We start from the raw sequence: 20,523 nt of genomic DNA on the forward strand, positions 1-20,523 counted from the left end.
TTTCTGCAGCCAGTTATAAGTTTGATTATCTAATAAAAAGCTTTCTTTTGGTGGTATTTGGTCATCTCTGCATTTTTTATTTTTTGCGTTTCTAAACAAAAAAAAAAAAAAACAATTTTGAAAAAAAAACAACTATTTTTTACTTTCTGCAATAAAACTTATCCAATAAAAAAATGTAACAAATCAAATTTCTTAAATAGTTTAGGCCAATATGTATTCTGCAACATATTTTTTGTAAAAAAATAATCCCAAAAAGCGTTTATTGATTGGTTTGCGCAAAAGTTATAGCATCTACAAACTATTTGATGTATTTATGTATTTTTTATTTATTTTTACTAGTAATGGTGGCGATCAGCGACTTGACAGTGGGACATGCCAATGCCATAATGTATTGCAGAGACAGTGCTACCCATGCCATGCCGCCAATGCCATAATGTACTGCAGAGACAGTGCTACCCATGTCATGCCGCCAATGCCATAATGTACTGCAGAGACAGTGCCACCCATGCCGCCAATGCCGTAATGTACTGCAGACAGTGCCACCCATGCCATATTGTGCTGCAGACACTGCCACCCATGCCGCCAATGGCATAATGCCATTGGCAGCAAGGGTGGCACTGTCTCTGCAGGCAGCACATGCGTTATGGAATTAACGTCATGGGTGGCACTGTCTGCAGCACATTACGGCATTGGCGGCATCGGTGGCACTGTCTCTGCAGGCAGCACATGTGTTATGGCATTACCTATGGGTGGCACTGTCTGCAGCACATTACGGCATTGGCGGCACTGTCTCTGCAGACAGTGCCACCCGTGCCGCCAATGCCATAATGTATAGATAGATGCTGCTGCAGTAGTAGTAGATCTTGAAGCCCCCTCCCCCCAACCAAGCACACACCTGTGTAATTGCTAACTGGGCCCCAGGAGTCACTTTCTCTGTGATCCTGCTGCTGCCTGGACTTGAGGGTCCACAAACTAGTTAGAAGGGATGCCTCTGCCGCTGTCCTCTACCGACTGCCGCCGCTGCTCGCCTGTCGCCTCACTGCCATTGCTACTAATTCTCATGCAGAGAGAGAAGAATCACTCCGCGGCACCACCAGGGGGACAGCACGCACTGCCACTACAGAGGAGGCGGTGGTCAGGATGAGGAGCGGGCGCAGAATAATACCACGTGCCCGAAAAACAATAAATAGTCCCTCCCATGCTGCCACTTAATCATGACCATATTTATCAGCAAAAAAAAAGAAAAAAAACTTAAAATATAACGGGGGGGGGGGGGGGGGTGATTTTGACGTTAAGGGACTCTGATCGCTGGAGGATTTTTTATTTTCTTTTACATTAAATTGCTTATCTGTTCATGTTGCCCTGGTCCCCCTGCTGGTTGGGCCCGGTACAACAGGGCCAGTACTCAGCGGCCCTGCCAGGGAGTCTCTGAAGCTTTCTAAGAAATATAGCAATGGCAAGGTAGGGCCTTGTTATCAAAATCAATGAAAGCTTGTATTTTTCTGCAACTGAGGTATATTGGTATATAGGGGAGCTGGAGTCCAGCAATGCAAGAGTTAATAATAATGGTCAATGCAAACTTTCAGGTGCTTTTGAAGAGACACTGAATCTAAACTTCAAAAATACTGTTTTCACCTTTTTCCCATACATTTGTGCAGTTCAGTGATGTAGATTTAGCTGTATAATTAGGTAGGATTTTAACGATTGGGTTTACATCTATCATTAAAATTAAAAGTAAATAAATCCCAAAATTTGGGTTGTCCCCAGAAAAGTAATAGAAGGAAAATCTTCCAATAGGGACATTTGTTCTGGTAACCTCGGAGTCCCCAAGGGAATCCCTTAATTTGCAAGGATTTCCTCTCACTTGCTGTTTTGGCTATGGGACAGGAAGTGAAGGAAAATCTCCGAAATGGGATATAGATGGCAAAAAAAAACAAAAAAAAAAACTGACAGGAGTTACGACTCTGCCTTACTCTATCCAAAATGAAAAAAAAAAAATTTACCTATAGTTCTACTTTAACATCTTCCATATTACCCAACTCTGCTGTGGGTGCACACCTGTAGAACAGCCCCCTGTTGAACTCTGTGATGAACAGGAGTCAATTTGTGTCTCTATGGGGTAATATTGCCATTTTTTAATGGGAAAAGCCTTATGATCTCTCCGTAAAAATAGCAACAATTCTCAATTTTACTGGTTAGGCTGGTAAAATGTGAGCCAGGTGGAAACCCTACATCAAGGGCATTTTAATCTGCGTGCAAAGAACAAATTTACCATGGCTGGGGTAAGTCTGTAAATGAGTTCCTTTTCTGCAATAAGAACTATATACGGTACATTTTTAAGCAAACAACACATTCACATGTCTTTAGGTTTCCAATGGTCCCAAGAAAATGGCTAGCATATTCTGTTATAGGCTGGCCATTGATGGATCAAAATTCAGCTGGTTCAGCAGGGACAAATTTTGTTCCATCCTGTTCAAGAGGTGTTGACCTAGTGATCTCCTCTCAACCGGGACTGTTGGAAAATTTGTCCGGCTGTCAGAATACAATGACATAGTGGGGAGGATTTCCTCACCCACTTCAAATGTGTGAGAATCCGTTATAGACAGCCTTGCAACATCTTATTTGCCTGTATGGTAAAGATAGGCTTTAGATAATAGTGACAATGACATGAAAACAGCTGAAATGAACAGTATCTCTTCCTTGTACATGCACATTATGATACCCAAATAGCGATTACAACAGCAAACACAACTGTTACAATGATTAGGTAGATGATAACTATAAAGCGGTCTATGACAAGGGCTGCAGCATGCCATTCTGACTTATACTCCTGCTTGATCCTAGACTCCGTCAAGTCTTCCTGGATCTTTAGGATTTCATTTAACAGCTCCCTCAGTAGCTTCACTTCATGACTATCTTCAGTGGATATTTGGGTTGTGTTTCTCCTTTCAGCATTTACCATTTCATTATTAGACTCTGTGAAGAAGTAGACAACAAAGGTGGATATATATGATCTAGTGCAGATCTGGAAAACTTGCAATATCCAACTCACTACCAGCATAGCTCCCAAATATCCTTCATTAGGAACTAAATCCCTCTGTCCCCCTTTTGATCTGATGTGTAAATATTATTCGAGGAGACATGGTCACCTTGTCCATGCAATGCATGCTTACACTCACTTTGTCTGTGCTCCTTCACCTCTCACGTAGCATTGAAATCAGTGGTGTCGTGACCAAGGATTGCAGTGACACAATTTCCTTGATTATGTAACAATCCCCTGCACTGTCACAGGGGAAGAAGCCACATGCACCCTCATACTCACCAAATGGTGTCACCAGATAGCCTACAGGCTCCCAATCAGAAGAGCTGTCAGAGACAGATCATTCAGTGTGCTGGGTGGGAGCAGTGAGTACACTCCCAGTACACAGGCTTAGAATTCTGTTGACTCATATGTGTGGCAACTGGGTGCTGAAGACCAATTTTACTGTAGCAGCATATATAGGAGGTGGTATCAAAAAGTTTCAGGACTAGTTTTATAACAAGCCAACAGATGGCAGCACAAAGCTGCATGCAGTCACAGAGAACACTGACCTTCATAAGTCAGTGTGCCAAAAGATATCGTCCTGTGTACATCGGGAGCTGTGCAATTGGTACTATTCTGACCACGTGTGTTACCACGTCTGCTATTTCATCACGGACAGCAGGTTAGAACAAAGAGCAAATATGAAATTCTGCGTGAAACTGGGCAAATCTGCCACAGAGACATTTGACATGATTCGGCAAGTTTCCGTCGATGCTGCAATGAGTCCTTCAATGCGTTTTGAGTTTGAGGTGTCCCCAGGCTGCTGACTGCTTATGGAGCAGAAGAAACACTGCATCAAAGTCTGCCAAGCACTCCATCAGCGTGCCATGGGGACAAACTTGGCAGCAACACGGTGCATGTTCCAATCACAAGGTGCCAAGCGGTTTTCACATTTTCGGGGGTTGGGCTCTTTGAAGGTCTTACTAATTTCTTGTTGTCTTCTGGTGGTGTTCTTCCGCTCTTGAAGCCTGTGTGCCACTTAAAATACCCTGAACAACCCATTGCAGCATCACCATAACTTGCTGAATCATGTCAAATGTCTCTGTGGCAGATTTGGCCAGTTTCACAAAGAATTTCATATTTGCTCTTTGTTCTAACTTGCTGTCCATGATGAAATGGCAGACATGGTAGAGCACATGGTCAGAATAGCACCAGTTGCACAGCTTCCAATGTACACAGGATGATGCCTTTGGCACACTGACTTATGATGGTCAGTGCTCCCTGTGACTGTGTGTGTTCCCGTCATTTCTATGTACCGTATTGTCCCTCTAGTGCCCAGTATCACTAACTGACCTCATACCTGTGAGCCGACCCAAAGGGATTGTGGGATTAGTAGTTCCTCAGAATGGCAATTACTCTGTATGACTATGCACCCGGACTTCATATCCCATGGATCTTTGCTATCATCAGGGAGAATTCTGGGAAGAGCATAAAAGAGACCAGAGACGAGCGCTACGGTCTGTTCCTCCTGGGCCTGGTGTGTGACAGACCTCTCTGTTCCGAGAGGGTGAGGTCGCGGCCTACCACACTGTGTACGACATTCCAACCTAGCCGAGAAGGGCCCATCCCTGCTTGCTGATCAACAGGCATCTATCCAGCATTACCCGCGCTTTGTGCTGTTTGCGCGTGGAACCGCTAAAAGGACGCCTCTTCAGGAATCGATGATCGGAAGGCATTGGTCCTTGGTGAGAGGGCACTTGCTCACCTTTACAAATGTTTCTTTGCTGCTTCACTGGGACACTGTGCACAGACAGCTTTACCCTGGGGAAACACTTTACTGCATCTCTATTTGAACATTGTACATATACACCTGTCGCATCAAACGTTTTCCAAGAAGTACCATTACCTTGTTGCTGCACCCTATTGGATATAGTTAAAGAGCTCCGACTGCTATCGAAGAACATCAGGCCTGCAACGGGGACATTACCGTCATTACTACAAAAAGGGCCCTCATACTGTTCTTGTTCAATTAATCTCTCATTAGGATTAGAAGTTGAATAGGCCGGCCTGGGTTTTCCCTTTAGAAGTCTTGCCAGAATTAATGGTCAACTCTTGCTTATCCTTTTCAGGTCATGCTCAAGTGGTACTACACTGTACATGCCTATATATATATATATATATATATATATATATATATATATATTTTACCTCCTTTGTGCAAAAGATGGTGGTGCAAAGATGTCCGAACCCAGAGTGTCAGGTGTGAATGTTCACAGGGTAATGATGGTGCAGATGAGCAGGTCCTGAAGCTTTTTGATACCCCCTTGTATACGTTATGCAGCCAGTAAGAGATTAAAGTGGTAATAAACCCAATACTAAAAATGTAACATATTGCAGCTTACCAATCTTCAGGTGTGGTGGCTGCATTTGTTTTATTTTTTAGGCTTTTGTTCCCCCTTTGTTTTCAACCGGTGATCTGGCCAGTAACACACCTCCTGTATTAGGGTGCTTGCACTCTGAACGAAGGATTACCAGATACCTTTGGACAGTTGCATTGTCATTCTAGGGGGGAGGGTAGTGTAAGATTTACTGGCAGCTTTAGATACACTTACAAATCAAAGTTGAACTGATGCTGTCAAGGTCTCATCCCGTCCGGTGGTAGCAAGTGTGGGGAGCGGGGACAGTAGAGGCCTCTAGCTGGTGGCAGCGGCTGGATGATAGCACCCGGCTCCAAGGCATGCGGGCAACATGTCCATGTGGGACCTGCAGCGGAGCTGCTCCTTCTACCTATGGCGCTCACCCGACCTCTCTGCACCTGCCTCCTATTTGGTTCTGCAGTCGGGGCCGGGGGCGGGGGGTCGCTGAAGTTATCCAGCTGAGCTGCAGTGAAGAGGAAGGAGCTCTTATGCTGCCTGGCCGACCGGAGAGAAGGTGACTGTCCGTGCAGCCTCCTTGTGTGTCTGAATAGGAGGAGCGATGGGGAGACTGCACATAGTGGAATTGATTTTTCCATATTACTCCATGCAGCCGCTGAATGTCTGCAGGAAGGAGAGGGGGAGAAGTGATCATTCGGCGACTGCATGGAGGAATATGGAAAAATCAATTCCACTATGTGCTGTCTCCCCACCGCTCCTCCTATCTAACTTTTTCTGCATCCCCGTGCTCTCCGGCCCCACCGTGCACTCCCTGGCTCCACCCCTCCTGCTCTCCAGCCCATCCTTGTCCTCCCTGGCTCCGCCCCATTTCGTCAGCACCCCTCTGCACTCTCTGCCCCCCACCCTCCAGCACTCTCCGCCCCCCACCCTCCAGCACTCTCCGCCCCCACCCCCCAACACTCTCCGCCCCCACCCCCCAGCACTCTCCGCCCCCACCCCCCAGCACTCTCCGCCTCCACCCCCCAGCACTCTCCGCCCCCCACCCTCCAGTACTCTCTGCCCCCAGCACTCTCCAGCTCCTCCCTGCTCTTTGTCCCCCCCCCCCAGTGCCTTCACAGACTGGGACATGGGGCACAGGAGGGGCTGCAGACAGGGACAGGGACAGGGCTAGAGATCTCTCTCAACCCCTTTCCCTCACCCCCCTCTTTCTAACCTCCCCTCTCTCTCTCTTTTTTACCCCCTGTCACTCCCCTCACTCTCTCTCTCTCTCTCTCTCTCTCTCCTTCCCCCTCTCTTTCTTTCTCTTACCCCCTCTCTCCCTCTCACCCCCCTCTCCCCCTCTCTCTCTTACACTCTCTCTCCCTCCCCCTCTCACCACACTCCTCTCCGGCTCTCTCCCCCCTCTCACTCTCTCTCTCTCCCTCCCCCCCTCTCTCTCCCCCTATCTCTCTCCCTCCCCCCTCTCTCTCCCCCTCCGCCCCTCTCTCTCTCCCCTCTCTCTCTCTCCCTCCCCATCTCTCTTTCTCCCCTCTCTCTCTCTCCCTCCCCATCTCTCTTTCTCCCCTCTCTCTCTCTCTCTCCCTCCCCATCTCTCTTTCTCCCCTCTCTCTCTCTCTCCCTCCCCATCTCTCTTTCTCCCCCTCTCTCTCCCTCCCTCCCCATCTCTCTTTCTCCCCCTCTCTCTCCCTCCCCCCTATCTCTCTCTCCCCCTCTCCCCCTCCTCTCTCCTCTCTCTCCCCCCCTCTCCCTCTCCCTCCTCCTCTCTCTCTCTCCCCCCCTCTCTCTCCCTCCCCCTCTCCCCCCCTCTGTCTCTCTCCCCCCTCTCTCTCTCCTCCCCTCTCTCTCTCCACCCCCCCTCTCTCTCCCTCTCCTCTCTCTCTACTCTCTCTCTCCCCCCCCTCTCCCCCTCACTCTCTCCCTCCCCCTCTCTCACAATGTCTTGCTCCCCCTCTCTCTCGCTCCCCCTCTCTCTCCCTCCCCCTCTCTCTCTCCCCCCCTCTTTCTACCTCCTCCCCTCTCACTCACAATCTCTTGCTCCCCTTCTCTTGCCCCCTTTTTCTCTCTCTCCCCCTCCCTCTCTCTTCCCCTCTTTCTCCCTCTCTCTCTCCCTTTCCCTCCCCCTCTCTCCCCCTCCCCCTGCGCTGTGCTGAGATCCCCCCACTCTACTTCCTCTGTGGATGTGGAATGACTCAGTGACATCCCCTCCCCATTCTCCCAAGACACAGAAAATTCTTAGATGGGTTGCCACCTTGCTGGGCCCCAGATGTTTTATTGGCTGCATATGTCAAATGGGTGAGAAGGGTGCCCTGGAAGTGGTGCTGATGAACTATGTGCTAGATCTGTTCATGTTTTTGCAGCCATTTTTATTGCTCAAATTTTTTTTTCCCATTATGGGCGTGATTGGGGCCTCACGTGTAAGTTTTGCCTAAGGCCTCACAAAGCCTAGAGCCGCCTCTGGTCAGCTGCAATATAGTAAATGTTTGTTGTACTAAACCTTGCATCAAACCATTAAATTGATGCTTTTGTAATCTTGTAAAGCTAGTATAAAGGAAACCTAGAGATGAAAAAAAACACTTCTTCAATTAACCAATAATCTTTGCATATTTATTCTTCTTGGTAACTGGGGCATGGAAGCGGTATGTCTTTTGTCCACATACTAGGAAAATTAGAGCAACTGCACTTGCAAAGTGCACAGTCATTTTTTGGCTTTATCAAGTAAATCAAGCCCAGTGTGTCCCTCTTTCTCATCTCAGAAGGAATGCTTCAAGTCATATTGTTCAGACAACTGCAGCCTCTTCACTGGTTAAAGGCTAAGTTCACCTATGTTCACTTTTTTTTTTTCTTAATTCCGTCTCCCCTATGTACCAGTATAGCATCAATGTACTTTTGCAAAAATAAAACCGCTTTCCGTTTATTCTACACATGGTTACCTCACTCTTCCAATGGCTGTTTAATCGCTTGCCGACCAGCGCACAACGATGTACGTCGGCACAATGGCACGGCTGCGCAAATGGGCGTACCTGTACGTCCCCTTTAAATTGCGGGCTAATGGGCACGTGCGTGCGCGCTGCATGAGCGTGCCCGCGGCTCCCGCAGACTCAATGTCCGCCGGTGGCCCGCGAACGTGACACAGAGAGGCAGAACAGGGAGATGCCTATGTAAACAAGGCATTTCCCTGTTCTGCCTAGCAACATGACAGGGATCTACTGCTCCCAGTGATCGGGAGCAGTGATCTCTGTCATGTTCTACTAAGCCCACCCCCCCTACAGTTAGAACACAGTGAGGGAACACAGGTAACCCCTTGATCGCCCCCTAGTGTTTAACCTCCCTGGCGGCATTCCCGAGTCTGGCTCGGGGTGGAATTTCAGAACCAAAAGCGGTAACCCAGAGCCAGACTCAGGATCGCATCGCAGGATCCAGGAAGAGCTTACTTACCTTGTCCCCTGGATCCTGCGATGTCTCCCCGCAGTGTGAGCAGCTCGTCCTCCGCTCGATTCATCGCGGAGCCGAGCTTCGTTCCCTGCGAGCGCTGCGACGCATGGGGACGGAGAACGGCGCCAAATTCAAAAAGTGAAACACACACAATACATACAGTATACTGTAATCTTACAGATTACATTACTGTATGAAATTATTTCACCTCCCGTTTGTCCCTAGTGGTTTCTCCAGTGCCCTGCATGCAGTTTTATATTGTAAAAACTATTCTTGCTGCCTGGAAACTGGAGATTGTCCATAGCAACCAAAACCGTCCCTTTACATCAAAAGGGGTTTGATGTAACAGCAAGAATAAATTAGAATCACTCGCAGAATTGAGTGATAGTGATTTGTGGGGAGATCCATCATCAAACACTGAAAAGTAATGACAGCGACAATTCTGCAACTGAGCAAATTTTAGTGTTTTTGATTTGATTACATAATAATAAAAATGATTTAATAATTTTATTATTATTTGGTATAATTATTTATAATATTATCATTTATGATTTCGTGTTTTAAACTTTATCATACCCGAGATGTCTACTAGACTCTGGTTTGGACAGATTTAAGTGAGTTATTCCTAATGCCCTGTACACACGGTCGGACATTGATCGGACATTCCAACAACAAAATCCATGGATTTTTTCCGACGGATGTTGGCTCAAACTTGTCTTGCATACACACGGTCACACAAAGTTGTCGGAAAATCTGATCGTTCTGAACGTGGTGACGTAAAACACGTACAACGAGACTATAAACGGGGCAGTAGCCAATAGCTTTTGTTTCTTAATTTATTCTGAGCATGCGTGGCACTTTGTGTGTCGGATTTGTGTACACACGATCGGAATTTCCGACAACGGATTTTGTTGTCAGAAAATTTTATAGCAAGCTCTCAAACTTTGTGTGTCGTAAATTCCTATGGAAAATGTGTGATAGAGCCTACACACGGTCGGAATTTCCGACAACAAGGTCCTATCACACATTTTCCATCGGAAAATCCTATCGTGTGTACAGGGCATTAGAATTACAGGCCTACAATATAAAATGCCAAATTTCCATGCAAAATAATTGTACCGCTTTCAGCATCAAAAATATGAAATAATCATACCACCAGGGAGGTTAACCACTTCCCTGCCAGTGTCATTTACACAGTAAACAGTGCATTTTTATAGCACTGATCGCTGTATTCATGTCACTGGTCCCAAAATAGTGTAAAAAGTGTCCGTTGTATCTGCCGCAATGTCACAGTCATGATAAAAATCGCAGCTCGCCGCCATTACTACTAAAAAAAAAATAATAATAAAAATGCCATAAATCTATCCCCTATTTTTTAGACGCTATAACTTTTACGTAAACCAATCAATATACGCTTATTGCGATTTTTCTTAATAAAAATTTGTAGAAGAATACATATTGGCCTAAACTGAGGAAGAAATTTGTTTTTTTTTATATATTTTTTGGGAATATTTATTATAGCAAAAAGTAAAAAATATTACTTTTTTCAAAATTGTCGCTCTTTTTTTGTTTATAGCGCAAAAAATAAAAACCGCAGAGGTGATCAAATACCACCAAAAAGAAAGCTCTGTTTGTGGGAAAAAAAGGACGTCAATTTTGTTTGGGTGCAATGTTGCACGACCGCGCAATTGTCAGTTAAAGCGATGCAGTGCCGTATTGCAAAAAGTGCTCTGGTCAGGAATGGGGTAAATCCTTCCGGGGCAGAAGTGGTTAAAAATACTGCTAAATTACTTCTGTCTTACTTCCTGAGCAGACTTTAGGTCATGACACAGGAAGGAGTTGACCAGCTGACCTCATTAGCACACACTCTATATCATCTACCCTAAGCTGGTCAACTTCTTCCTGTGTCATGACCTAAAGACTGTTCAGGAAGTACGGCAGAAGTAATAAAGCAGTGTTTTTAAACAGCCATTGGAAGAGTGAAATAAACGTGTGTAGAATAAATGGAAAGCTGTTTTATTTTTGCAAAAGAAATACATTAATGCTATATTGGTACATACGGGAAGGAAAAAAAAAGGTGAACAAAGGTGAACTTAGCCTTTAAGGTCTACACACCTTGTGTACTAAATCCACTTTATTTCACATATAGCAAACACTACTTACCGGTTTCTGAATCCAATATGCTTATTCCATGTTTGTTTAAGGACCTAAAGCAAAGAAGCATTGCCAAGTATTTCAAGATCCAGGTCTTTACCCAAGATGGGACAGCGGTCTGAGATTTGGACAGCGTCATCACGTAGGAAATTGTGACACATCCAATTATACTGAGTATCATGACAGTCATACAGACAAGGCAGAATATACCTGTAATTGCAAGATTAAAACATGGTGAAGAGGTCCTTCTAAAAGAAGCAGATGGTTCATTAGACTAAAAGTAAAACTGTGGAAAAATATGGAAACTGACTTTAAATAGGTGTGGGTCATAGAGCTGTCACCCTGATTCTAGTTTCACTACCCAGTAATGAACTGGAACAACATACAGGGTGGGAGTTCAGGCTTTTTAGTTCAATCTCAATTTTATTGTATCAAGAAAAATATGAAAACAAACCATATATCAATACAAAGATGTATATAACGTGGGATGATATCGATTACAAAAAAAACTCTCAATTTCACAAGATGGAATACAATATTCATCGATGAACAGATATTGAGGCATACTGCATGAGTCATCCGTTTTAGTTTTAACGTTTAGGGTGATATACAGGTTTATTAAAAAACAAAGTAAACATGAATAACATTTAACCTACATGAGTCAATTTAATATTCAAGAAAAATGTTGTAGGAAACACTAAGTTGAAGAGCACATTTTGATACTTCTTTTTATGACAGAGATAAAGAGTAAAGAGTCAGGGAAAGAAAGGCAGGTAGGACAAGAGCACAGAGTATATTCTATAATCCAGAGAGATGTACTTTGTAAACTCCGTCATGGCCCAGAGGAAGTATACATGAGATCCCCCGAGGCCCAGATGATATACTCGGACGAGTAGCGGAACATAGTCCAAGAGGTCCAGGTTAGCGAAAACTGTTCTTTCCTATTAGCTTCCTGCGCCAACAGCCGCTCAAGGTCTCTGATTGAATCAACTTCTATGGACCACTCCCGAGGGAAGGTATGTCAGTCGTCTTCCAATGGCGAGGTATGACTATTCTATGGATAAGAAATGTCAAAGGACCTCTTTTTTTTATGGATTTGAAGTATCCGGGAAGTATTGACAGGAGAGCTATTTCAGATGTGGGTTGTACTGAGGTCGACATCAAGTTGCAGTAAAGGTAAAAGATATGCTGCCAGAAGGATCTGATAGGGGGGCATTCCCACCATATGTGGATCATAGTACCCCTGGAGGAACCACAGCGTCAACAAGTATCAGGTGTGGAACAGTTAAAATTATGGATGACTGATGGGCACCTATACCATCTAGTGGTAACCTTAAATCCCGTTTCCTGGTGTTTAGTAGCTAAAGAAAGTTTATGGGTTAAGGCAAAACATTTCAGCCAGTCAGAAGGGGGAATAGAATGATGTAGCTCAAATTCCCAGGTCTGGGTGTAAGAGGGTAAGACAGGGGATGAAGCTGACAGGAGCAATGAGTATAGTTGGGAGACCACGTGTAACGAGGGGTCGTCATGTAACAGCAGAGATTCGAATTCCATTGGTTTAGCTTGTAGCTCTGAAAGGGAGGGAAAAGAATGTAAATACAATAGGGCCTGCTGACGCTGTAGCCATTGGGGTAAACTAGTGACTGGTGGCATGGAAGTCATAGGGCCTGTATAGAGTGATAGGTGAAGAGCAGAGCTTTATGATAGAGAGCTCTATCAGGGACTCCTGCCCCGCCACAATGTTTTGGAAGGGATTGAGTTGCGAATCTAATTCTGGGATGCAACGTTTGCCAAATGAATTTAGAGAACACCTGGCACAAAGACCGGAGGTATGAGGCAGGAAGAAAGATGGGGACAGTTTGGAACACGTATAGAAAACAAGGGAGAACATCCATATTCACTGGGTTTATTCTACCAAGCTACAAAAGTCTATTTGTAGTATATCCCTATAAGTCAGCTTTAGTTTTATGGAGGAGTGGGAGGAAATTCAAGGAGAAGAGTTGGGATGCCTACGTTGGTATCTGTATCCCCAAGTAACGGATAGAGGTAGATCCAGTTCTGAAGGGGAAAGAGGTTGAAACTTATTTTAGGATGGCCGGTGGGAGAGATATATTTAGAAGTTCTGACTTGTTATAATTCACTTTAAAGTTGCTGACACTGCCAAATCTTTTAAATTCCGCCAAGAACTAGGGAAGGGAGGTTAGAGGTTGAGTGACATATAGAAGCAGAGCATCTGCAAAAAGGGCTAGTTTATTGTTAAGAGGACCCACCGATATGCTGCTTACAGTTACGTTTTGGCGTAAGGCCACTGCTAGATGTTCCATTGTAAGTACATAGAGGAGGGGTGATAAGTGGCATCATTGACGTGTACGGTTGTGAATATTGAACACAGGGGAAAGAGAAATTAGAAAGAAATTAGAAAGAGAAAGAGTAATTATTCTCAAGACCATATGTGGACCCAAGCCTATCTGTTGGAGGGATAAATGAAGAAACGGCCAACTAACCCGACCGAATGCTTTTTCTGCATAGACCATAAGAAGACACAGGGGGACATCATGCGTGCAAGCATAATCCGTAAGCAGGAGGGTTTTCAGAGCGTTGTCTCTGGCCCCTCGGCCACTTACGAAACCAACCTGATCTGGATCAAGCCAGGCAGTAAGGGCTGTAGTCTATTGTCAAGTACCTTGGTGAAGATCTTCAGGTCAACGCCAATCAAAAAGATTGGCCTATAATTTGCGCAATTAGAGAGGTCCTTACCAGGTTTGGGAGTGAGGGATATATGTGCATCAAGTGTTTGTGTAGAGAACCTATAACCCTCTGTCAGAGAATTGAATACTTTGATCAAAAAAGCAGTCAAAAAGGAAGCAAATTGTTTAAAAAATGTTGGCTTGAAACCGTCAGGGCCTGGACTTTTCTCAGTGGGGGCACTTGCAATAGCCTTAACCACCTCGTCCTCAGAAATAGGATCCTCAAGCTTTTCACTCATATCAGCATCTAAGGTCGGAAGAGCAGTTTCTTCAATATAAGACAAGGCCGATGCAAGCACACTGAGAGCTGCGGATTATATTCTATTTTCCATCATCATGACTGTATTCTACTACTTCATGTAAGTGAACTACAATAAAAAATATTGCTTTTTTACTTTACGAGCTTCACTATTGCTCTTGTTTCCATTTGGGTAAATGCTAATTGGTGAACGGTTATCACGTCCATTCTGGCTTTGGAGTTCGATAATACGGTGGCCATATGTTATTTGACGATTCGACCTTTTCTCGGGTTTACCTGTATCATCTGGCGAATTACACCATGATTTCCTGAAATTGATGTTCATATGCCTATATATCATTTCCTTCTGGTAAGCAGATTGGATGCACTTGGGTGTGGTGTGCTTTTCCACGTACACGGAAGCTGGTGAAGGGCCCTTCATATTTTCTATGTAATGAAAGAACTTTCATGTGAATTCAAGCGCTGCATTTTGGACTTTTATATATATTTTGTTTGATGATCAACAAACTGTGCTGGCTGCTTTTTTTTTTTTTTTGTCATTTTAGTTAGCGCAGATACCCACCACCTCTTTTTTCAATATAAGACAGCATTTCCTTTTCTAACTTAATTTTAGATTGCGGTTCGGACTGATGTGGATATCTCCGAGGGTGAGGAGAGAACCTCTGAAAAAATTTGCACTGTGTCAGAAAGAAGACACAGTACCAAGTGCCACATAGGAGAGCCCTTGGAAATCATAACCAAAAGATGTATAAATAGTTAATGGGATATAATTTATTGAAAAAATAAACCAATTGATAAAAAATGCAAAGATTCTACACCTAACCCTATAAATAGACAAAAGGACAAACAACAAACACACACAAGACAAAACAATAGACACCACCCAAAATATCTAATGGCACCGATGTGGTACTATAAATAAGTGCAAATTAAGGTGACTGCATCGCCAGTCAGGCATATACCAGATAATAATGGAGGCAATGGGCGTTGCAATATTCAAACAAATTCAAGAGATATGTACCAGTCCGTAGCTGAGAAAGAGGCTGCTATTGAGGAACAGTCCAGGGCATAGGAAGGGGGCAAGGGCTGAAAGGACGTCTGCATGTCCACAGAGATTATGAAATCTACTGGGCTATGGATAGCCTAAAAGTAATCAAAGCTGCTATAACTAGTCACTCACTGGAACAACATAATGAATGATAGTCCGTTCCCAGAAGACTGTATGATTCAGGGTGAGAAATTGACAATAGTTCAGATAGCAGTAATTAATGAAAATTGTGGATCAGTTACTTACTGCCAGCATGAAACTGTGAAGGCAGCACTATACAGCGCAGCTGAGAACAGCTAATCAGAGCTTCCGTGTACTTTCGTGGTCTCTCTTCATAGCAGAAACCAGATGCTGACTCCAAAGGGAACCGCTCACAGAATGTAAGCGGAGCGGAGAAACACTACTGGAATTTCTGAAAAGCCGACTTCCGTATCCTATGTTCCTAGGACACAGCCAACACTGTGGACTGGGTAAAAGCGAGGTGGTGATGCCAGGTGATGCTTGGGATGGCGTCTAGCGTACAAATGAATGACGTCAACGTGTTTCACTGGGAACCCCCAGTTTCATCATGAAACTGGGGGTTCCCAGTGAAGCGCATTGACGTCACTCCTTTGAATGCTAGACGCCATCCCAAGCATCACCCAGCATCACCACCTCACCTTTTTTACCTGATACGCAGTGTTGGCTGTGTCCTAGGAACATAGGATACAGGAGTCGGCTTTCCCAGCAGTGTCTCTCCGCTCCTTACATTCTGTGAGTGGTTCCCTTTGGAGTCAGCATCTGGCATTTCAGCTATGAAGAGAGACCACGGAAGTTCACGGAAGTTCACGGAAGCTCTGATCAGCTGTTCTCAGCTGCGCTGTATAGTGCCACCTTCACAGTTTCGTGCTGACAGTGAGCAACTGATCCACAATTTTCATTAAATACTCCTATCTGAACTATTGTCAATTTCTCACCCTGAATCATGCAGTCTTCTGGGAATGGGCCATCATTCATAATGTTGTTCCAGTGAATATTTGACAAGTTATAGAAGCTTTGATTACTTTTAAGCTAGTCATAGCCAGTGGATTTCATAATATCTGTGGACATGCAGACGTCATTTCAGCCTTTGCCCCCTTCCTATCCCCTGGACTGTTCCGCAATAGCAGCCTCTTTCTCAGCTACTGACTGGTACATATCTTTAGAATTTTTTTGAATATTATCTGATATATGCCTGGCTGGTGATGTGGTCACCTCAATTTGCATTTATAGTACCACATCGGTGCCATTATATATTTTGGGTGGTGTCTATCGTTTTGTCTTGTGTGTGTTTGTTGTTTGTCCTTGTCCCCAGACAATTTTGTCTATTTATAGTGTTAGGTATAGAATCTTTGCATTTTTTATCAATTGGTCTTATTTTTTTCAATAAATTATATCTGATTAACTATTTATGCATCTTTTGGTTATTATTTCCCAGGGCTCTCCTATGTGGCACTTGGTACTGTGCCTTCTTTCTGACACAGTGCACTTTTTTCATATGGTTTTATGGCCACTGAGTCCCACTCGATCTGAGTGTGTGGATAAATACCAGTTGGTACCATGGTGTACCTTTACTTCCTTTGTTATGAGGAGAGAACCTTGCCATGGGGGCCCTGTATATGCGATATGAAAGTTGAGGATTGTTTGGGATGAAGGGTACGGGCTAGCGGCCAACCGCATTTGTTATAAAATTTGTATTGATGCAGTGCTAGCTTATCAGCGAAAGTGCGGGCAGGCGATTCGTAAAAGTGTGCTGTCTCCAAATTCTTGAGTTTTTGTACTGCAGAGGCAATGGAAGCTGATTGCTCCTTTTTCATGCGTGTACCTATCTGGATGAAAGTCCCTCATAAGATGGCTTTTAACGCTTCCCATTGGATGGGGAGCGAGGTAGAGACTGTAGCGTGATCCAAGAGGAAATTGGATATGGTCTCCGAAATACGAGCGACACATTCAGGGCTTTGCAAGAGTGTGTCGTTCAGTCTCCATGTTCACTCCTTCAAGGGAGCAGAAGGAACCGAAAATGTCAGAAAAACAGGGGAGTGGTCAGACCAGACCATAGTTTCGATATCACATTCCGGGGACCAGTCCAAGTAACTATGATCCATTAACCTCCCTGGCGGATATATTATAGGCCTGTAATTCTTAGAAATAACTCACTTAAATCTGTCCAAACAAGAGTCTAGTAGACATCCCGGGTATGATAAAGTTTGAAACACGAAATCATAAATTATAACATAATAAATAACTATAAATAATTATACCAAATAATAATAATAAAAATCATTCAATAATGTAATCAAATCAAAAACACTGTAATTTGCTCAGTTGCAGAATTGTCGCTGTCATTACTTTTCAGTGTTTGATGACGGATCTCCCCACAAATCCCTATCGCTCAATTCTGCGAGTGATTCTAATTTATTATCGTTGTTTTCTATCTGGTCTAAAACCACTTTTGATGTAAAGGGACAGTTTTGGTTGCTATGGACAATCTCCAGTTTCCAGGCAGAAAGAACAGTTTTTATAATATAAAACTGCATGCAGGGCACTGGAGAAACCACTAGGGACAAAAGGGAGGTGAAATAATTTCATACAGTAATGTAATCTGTAAGATTACAGTGTACTGTATGTATAGTGTGTGTTTCACTTTTTGAATTTGGCGCCGTTCTCCACCCCCGTGCGTCGCAACGCTCGCAGGGAACGGAGATCGGCTCCGTGATGAATCGAGCGGAGGACGGGCCGCTCACACTGCGGGGAGACATCGCAGGATCCAGGGGACAAGGTAAGTAAGCTCTTCCTGGATCCTGCGATGAGATCCCGAGTTTGGCTCGGGGGTACCGCTTTTGGTTCTGAAATTCCACCCCAAGCCAGACTCGGGCATACCGCCAGGGAGGTTAAGAAGTAATCAATGCGACTGTTGGAATGGTGGACAGGAGAATAATAAGTATAGTTTAGAGACTTGGGGTATAAAACCCCCATACATCAATCAAGTGCATGTCGTAGAATGCCTTCTTCGGGGCTTTCAATTTAGAAAAAGAGATATTGGACCCTGAAGCGGAGGATTCTAGTAGTGGGTCTAGAGGCATGTTGAAATTACCACCCATGATAAGTTTCCCATCCATAAAACCTGACAATACTTCCAAAAACTACAATATGGTTCTGGTCTGATTGGTAATGGGTAGATAAATATTGGCTATCGTAAATTTAGAACCCCACAAGGTAAATTTCACGAAGACATACCTCTCCCTGGCCAGGCAGTCAAGCAATGCCACAGAAAGTGCTTTATGAAAAGCAATAGAGACGCCTTTAGATTTTTGGATAGGGTTTGTGCTATGAAACCATCTATTGTAGTATCTGTTGGAAAAGGAAGGGGTCTGATCAGCTTGAAAATGCGTCTGCTGCAGGAGGAGCACATCTGCCCTTTGTTTATGTAAATTATATAGAATTTGTCCATGTTTAGAGGCAATGTTCAGGCCATTAACATTGTACGAACAAAGTTTTAATTTTGGGTGAGAAACCTTTCTGTGGGACATGACGGAGTATCACCTGAGAAAAAAGAAGGGGACAAAGGAAAAATAGCAAGAGAAAAGGAAGAGTCAGAAATTGAGAGCAAGGAAAGATAAAGAGACACTTTAATAAGAAAGAACTCTAAAGTGCCAGCGGGAGCTAAGCACTGTGTGATATATCACAAATCAGGCACTAACTGCGCCTATCCTATTTAGGGAGTGAGGTCAAGGTAAGAGAAATCTGAGTTGTGATCCCAACAACATAGCAGGCATGAACACATTACAAGGAATACTCCTTGGGTTTCCTCTGGTCCGGGAGCTGCGACACGTACTGCGAGCGTTCCCTTCCCCCTGTTCTCTTGGGGATGGTGGGTGTGTGCGCACTACGTGTCGTCTTCATGCTTCTCACACTGGGTGGGCCGCGCCAGTTTCTGTGGAGCTGCATTTGCCAGCGTTCATTCAATCTACGAGCGTTATGGGACTCGGTTTGGCGCCAAACCACCAGGCGGCTCTTCCGCATTGGCGCCTCCCCTTCATTTGTTCGCATATTTGTGACGTTGATGGGTCTTCTGCAGCAGCGCTTACATATGCACCATCTTTGGATGGTTCTAGTATTTGGCTTCTGCTCTTTCCTTTGGACATCATAAACAGCCTACCTCCTTTTTGGTTAGTAGGCAACACTTCCCCCATATCATTCCTTCTGTTTCTTATCATCCCGCTTTTTACTTTCTGGTCCTGTCAGTCCACTTTTGTGGGTGCTCCTTCACCTCTAGTACACGTTTTTTCTCACCCTTCTCCCCTTTTTGGGAAACTGCATGATCTTCATGCGATTTTTCACTTTTCTATTCTCTTCCCCCCCTTGTGGTATGCTTTCTTTCACTTTGTATCCAATAAACTTTTTACTTTTTAGTCAACAATGGGTGCTGGGTTCCTATCCATGATTACATATGGGAGGAGCCCAGAGAGTGTCAGGTGCTATTTATACCCCCACTGGGAGTCTTCTTCACATTCTGGCTTTTTACTTTTTACAGCCCCATTTTTTTGCGATCACACATTCTCACCCATCTATCACAGCCTGATGCATGACCGTCCTTTGGAGGGTTGCCTGTTGGGCTGTCTGTCGCCTAACATACCATCTAAGCTCCCAGAAAAGATGTTCCCCATGTGGAGATACTCATGACCCTCAGTACCGTATCAATTGCACATGGATACCCTGTAAGTATTATATAGGGTGTTTTACCCCTATTTCTTTTTATATTTTTCACACTTGTGACTATATTTGACCAACTATAAATGCATAATATATAATTACAGAGATATCCTGCACGTGTACATGCTTGCTCCTGATGAGTGACATTAAGTCACGAAACGCGTTGAGATAACAAATGTGTTCAAATTGTATACTGTATCCTACCACATCATTGTGGATTTTGTTCATGCATTATGTATTTGATTATATTTCCATCATGTGCTATCATATCTTGGGCTTTTCTATATGTATCGTGTGCTATCCATTATTTGGATTATTTATGAATGATGTACTTATATATGAAATAAAGTTTTTCATTCAATATCTATGCAGGTATTTAACCGCTAGCTGACCAGCCGCCGCAGTTATACAGCGACAGGTTGGCACGGCTACACAAAATCACCGTAGCTGTACGTCGCTCCTTTAAGACGGGATACCAGGCACGCGCACCGCTTGTCCATGGAGCAGATGCGTGTGCCCAGCGGGCGCGATGTCCGCCGAGCACCCACGATCGCTCGTGACAGAACGCAAACGGGGATGTGTGTGTGTGTAAACACACAAATCCCGGTTCTCTCAGGGGAGAGGAGACAGATCGTGTGTTCATACTAAGTATAAACACCGATTGGTCTCCGCAAAGCAAGCAAAAAATGCCACAGCAGAAAACTTCCATGCAGATCTAAAACGGTGTATTGCGGTCACGGCGGACCCAAGGTGTG

General features: G+C 44.4%; 1 protein-coding gene across 2 annotated transcripts in view; it reads right to left on the minus strand.

Moving 5' to 3' along the window:
* Nucleotides 1-1,967: 1,967 nt before the first annotated feature.
* LOC141112548 (5-hydroxytryptamine receptor 3A-like) overlaps nucleotides 1,968-20,523 on the minus strand; it is a 129,191-nt gene continuing 110,635 nt past the window's right edge. The window contains exons 8-9 of one of the 2 annotated variants that reach the window (XM_073605467.1): nucleotides 10,993-11,193; nucleotides 1,968-2,976 (exon numbers count right to left, since the gene is read on the minus strand). In XM_073605467.1, the coding sequence (XP_073461568.1) occupies nucleotides 2,714-2,976; nucleotides 10,993-11,193 (464 nt within the window). In that variant the 3' untranslated portion in view covers nucleotides 1,968-2,713. Of the gene's footprint in view, nucleotides 2,977-5,447; nucleotides 5,585-10,992; nucleotides 11,194-20,523 lie in introns of those variants that run through there. The other variant, XM_073605468.1, reaches the window with a different exon arrangement.

This window comes from Aquarana catesbeiana, linkage group LG11 (genome assembly GCF_042186555.1).
Source record: "Aquarana catesbeiana isolate 2022-GZ linkage group LG11, ASM4218655v1, whole genome shotgun sequence".
NCBI lineage: Eukaryota > Metazoa > Chordata > Amphibia > Anura > Ranidae > Aquarana > Aquarana catesbeiana.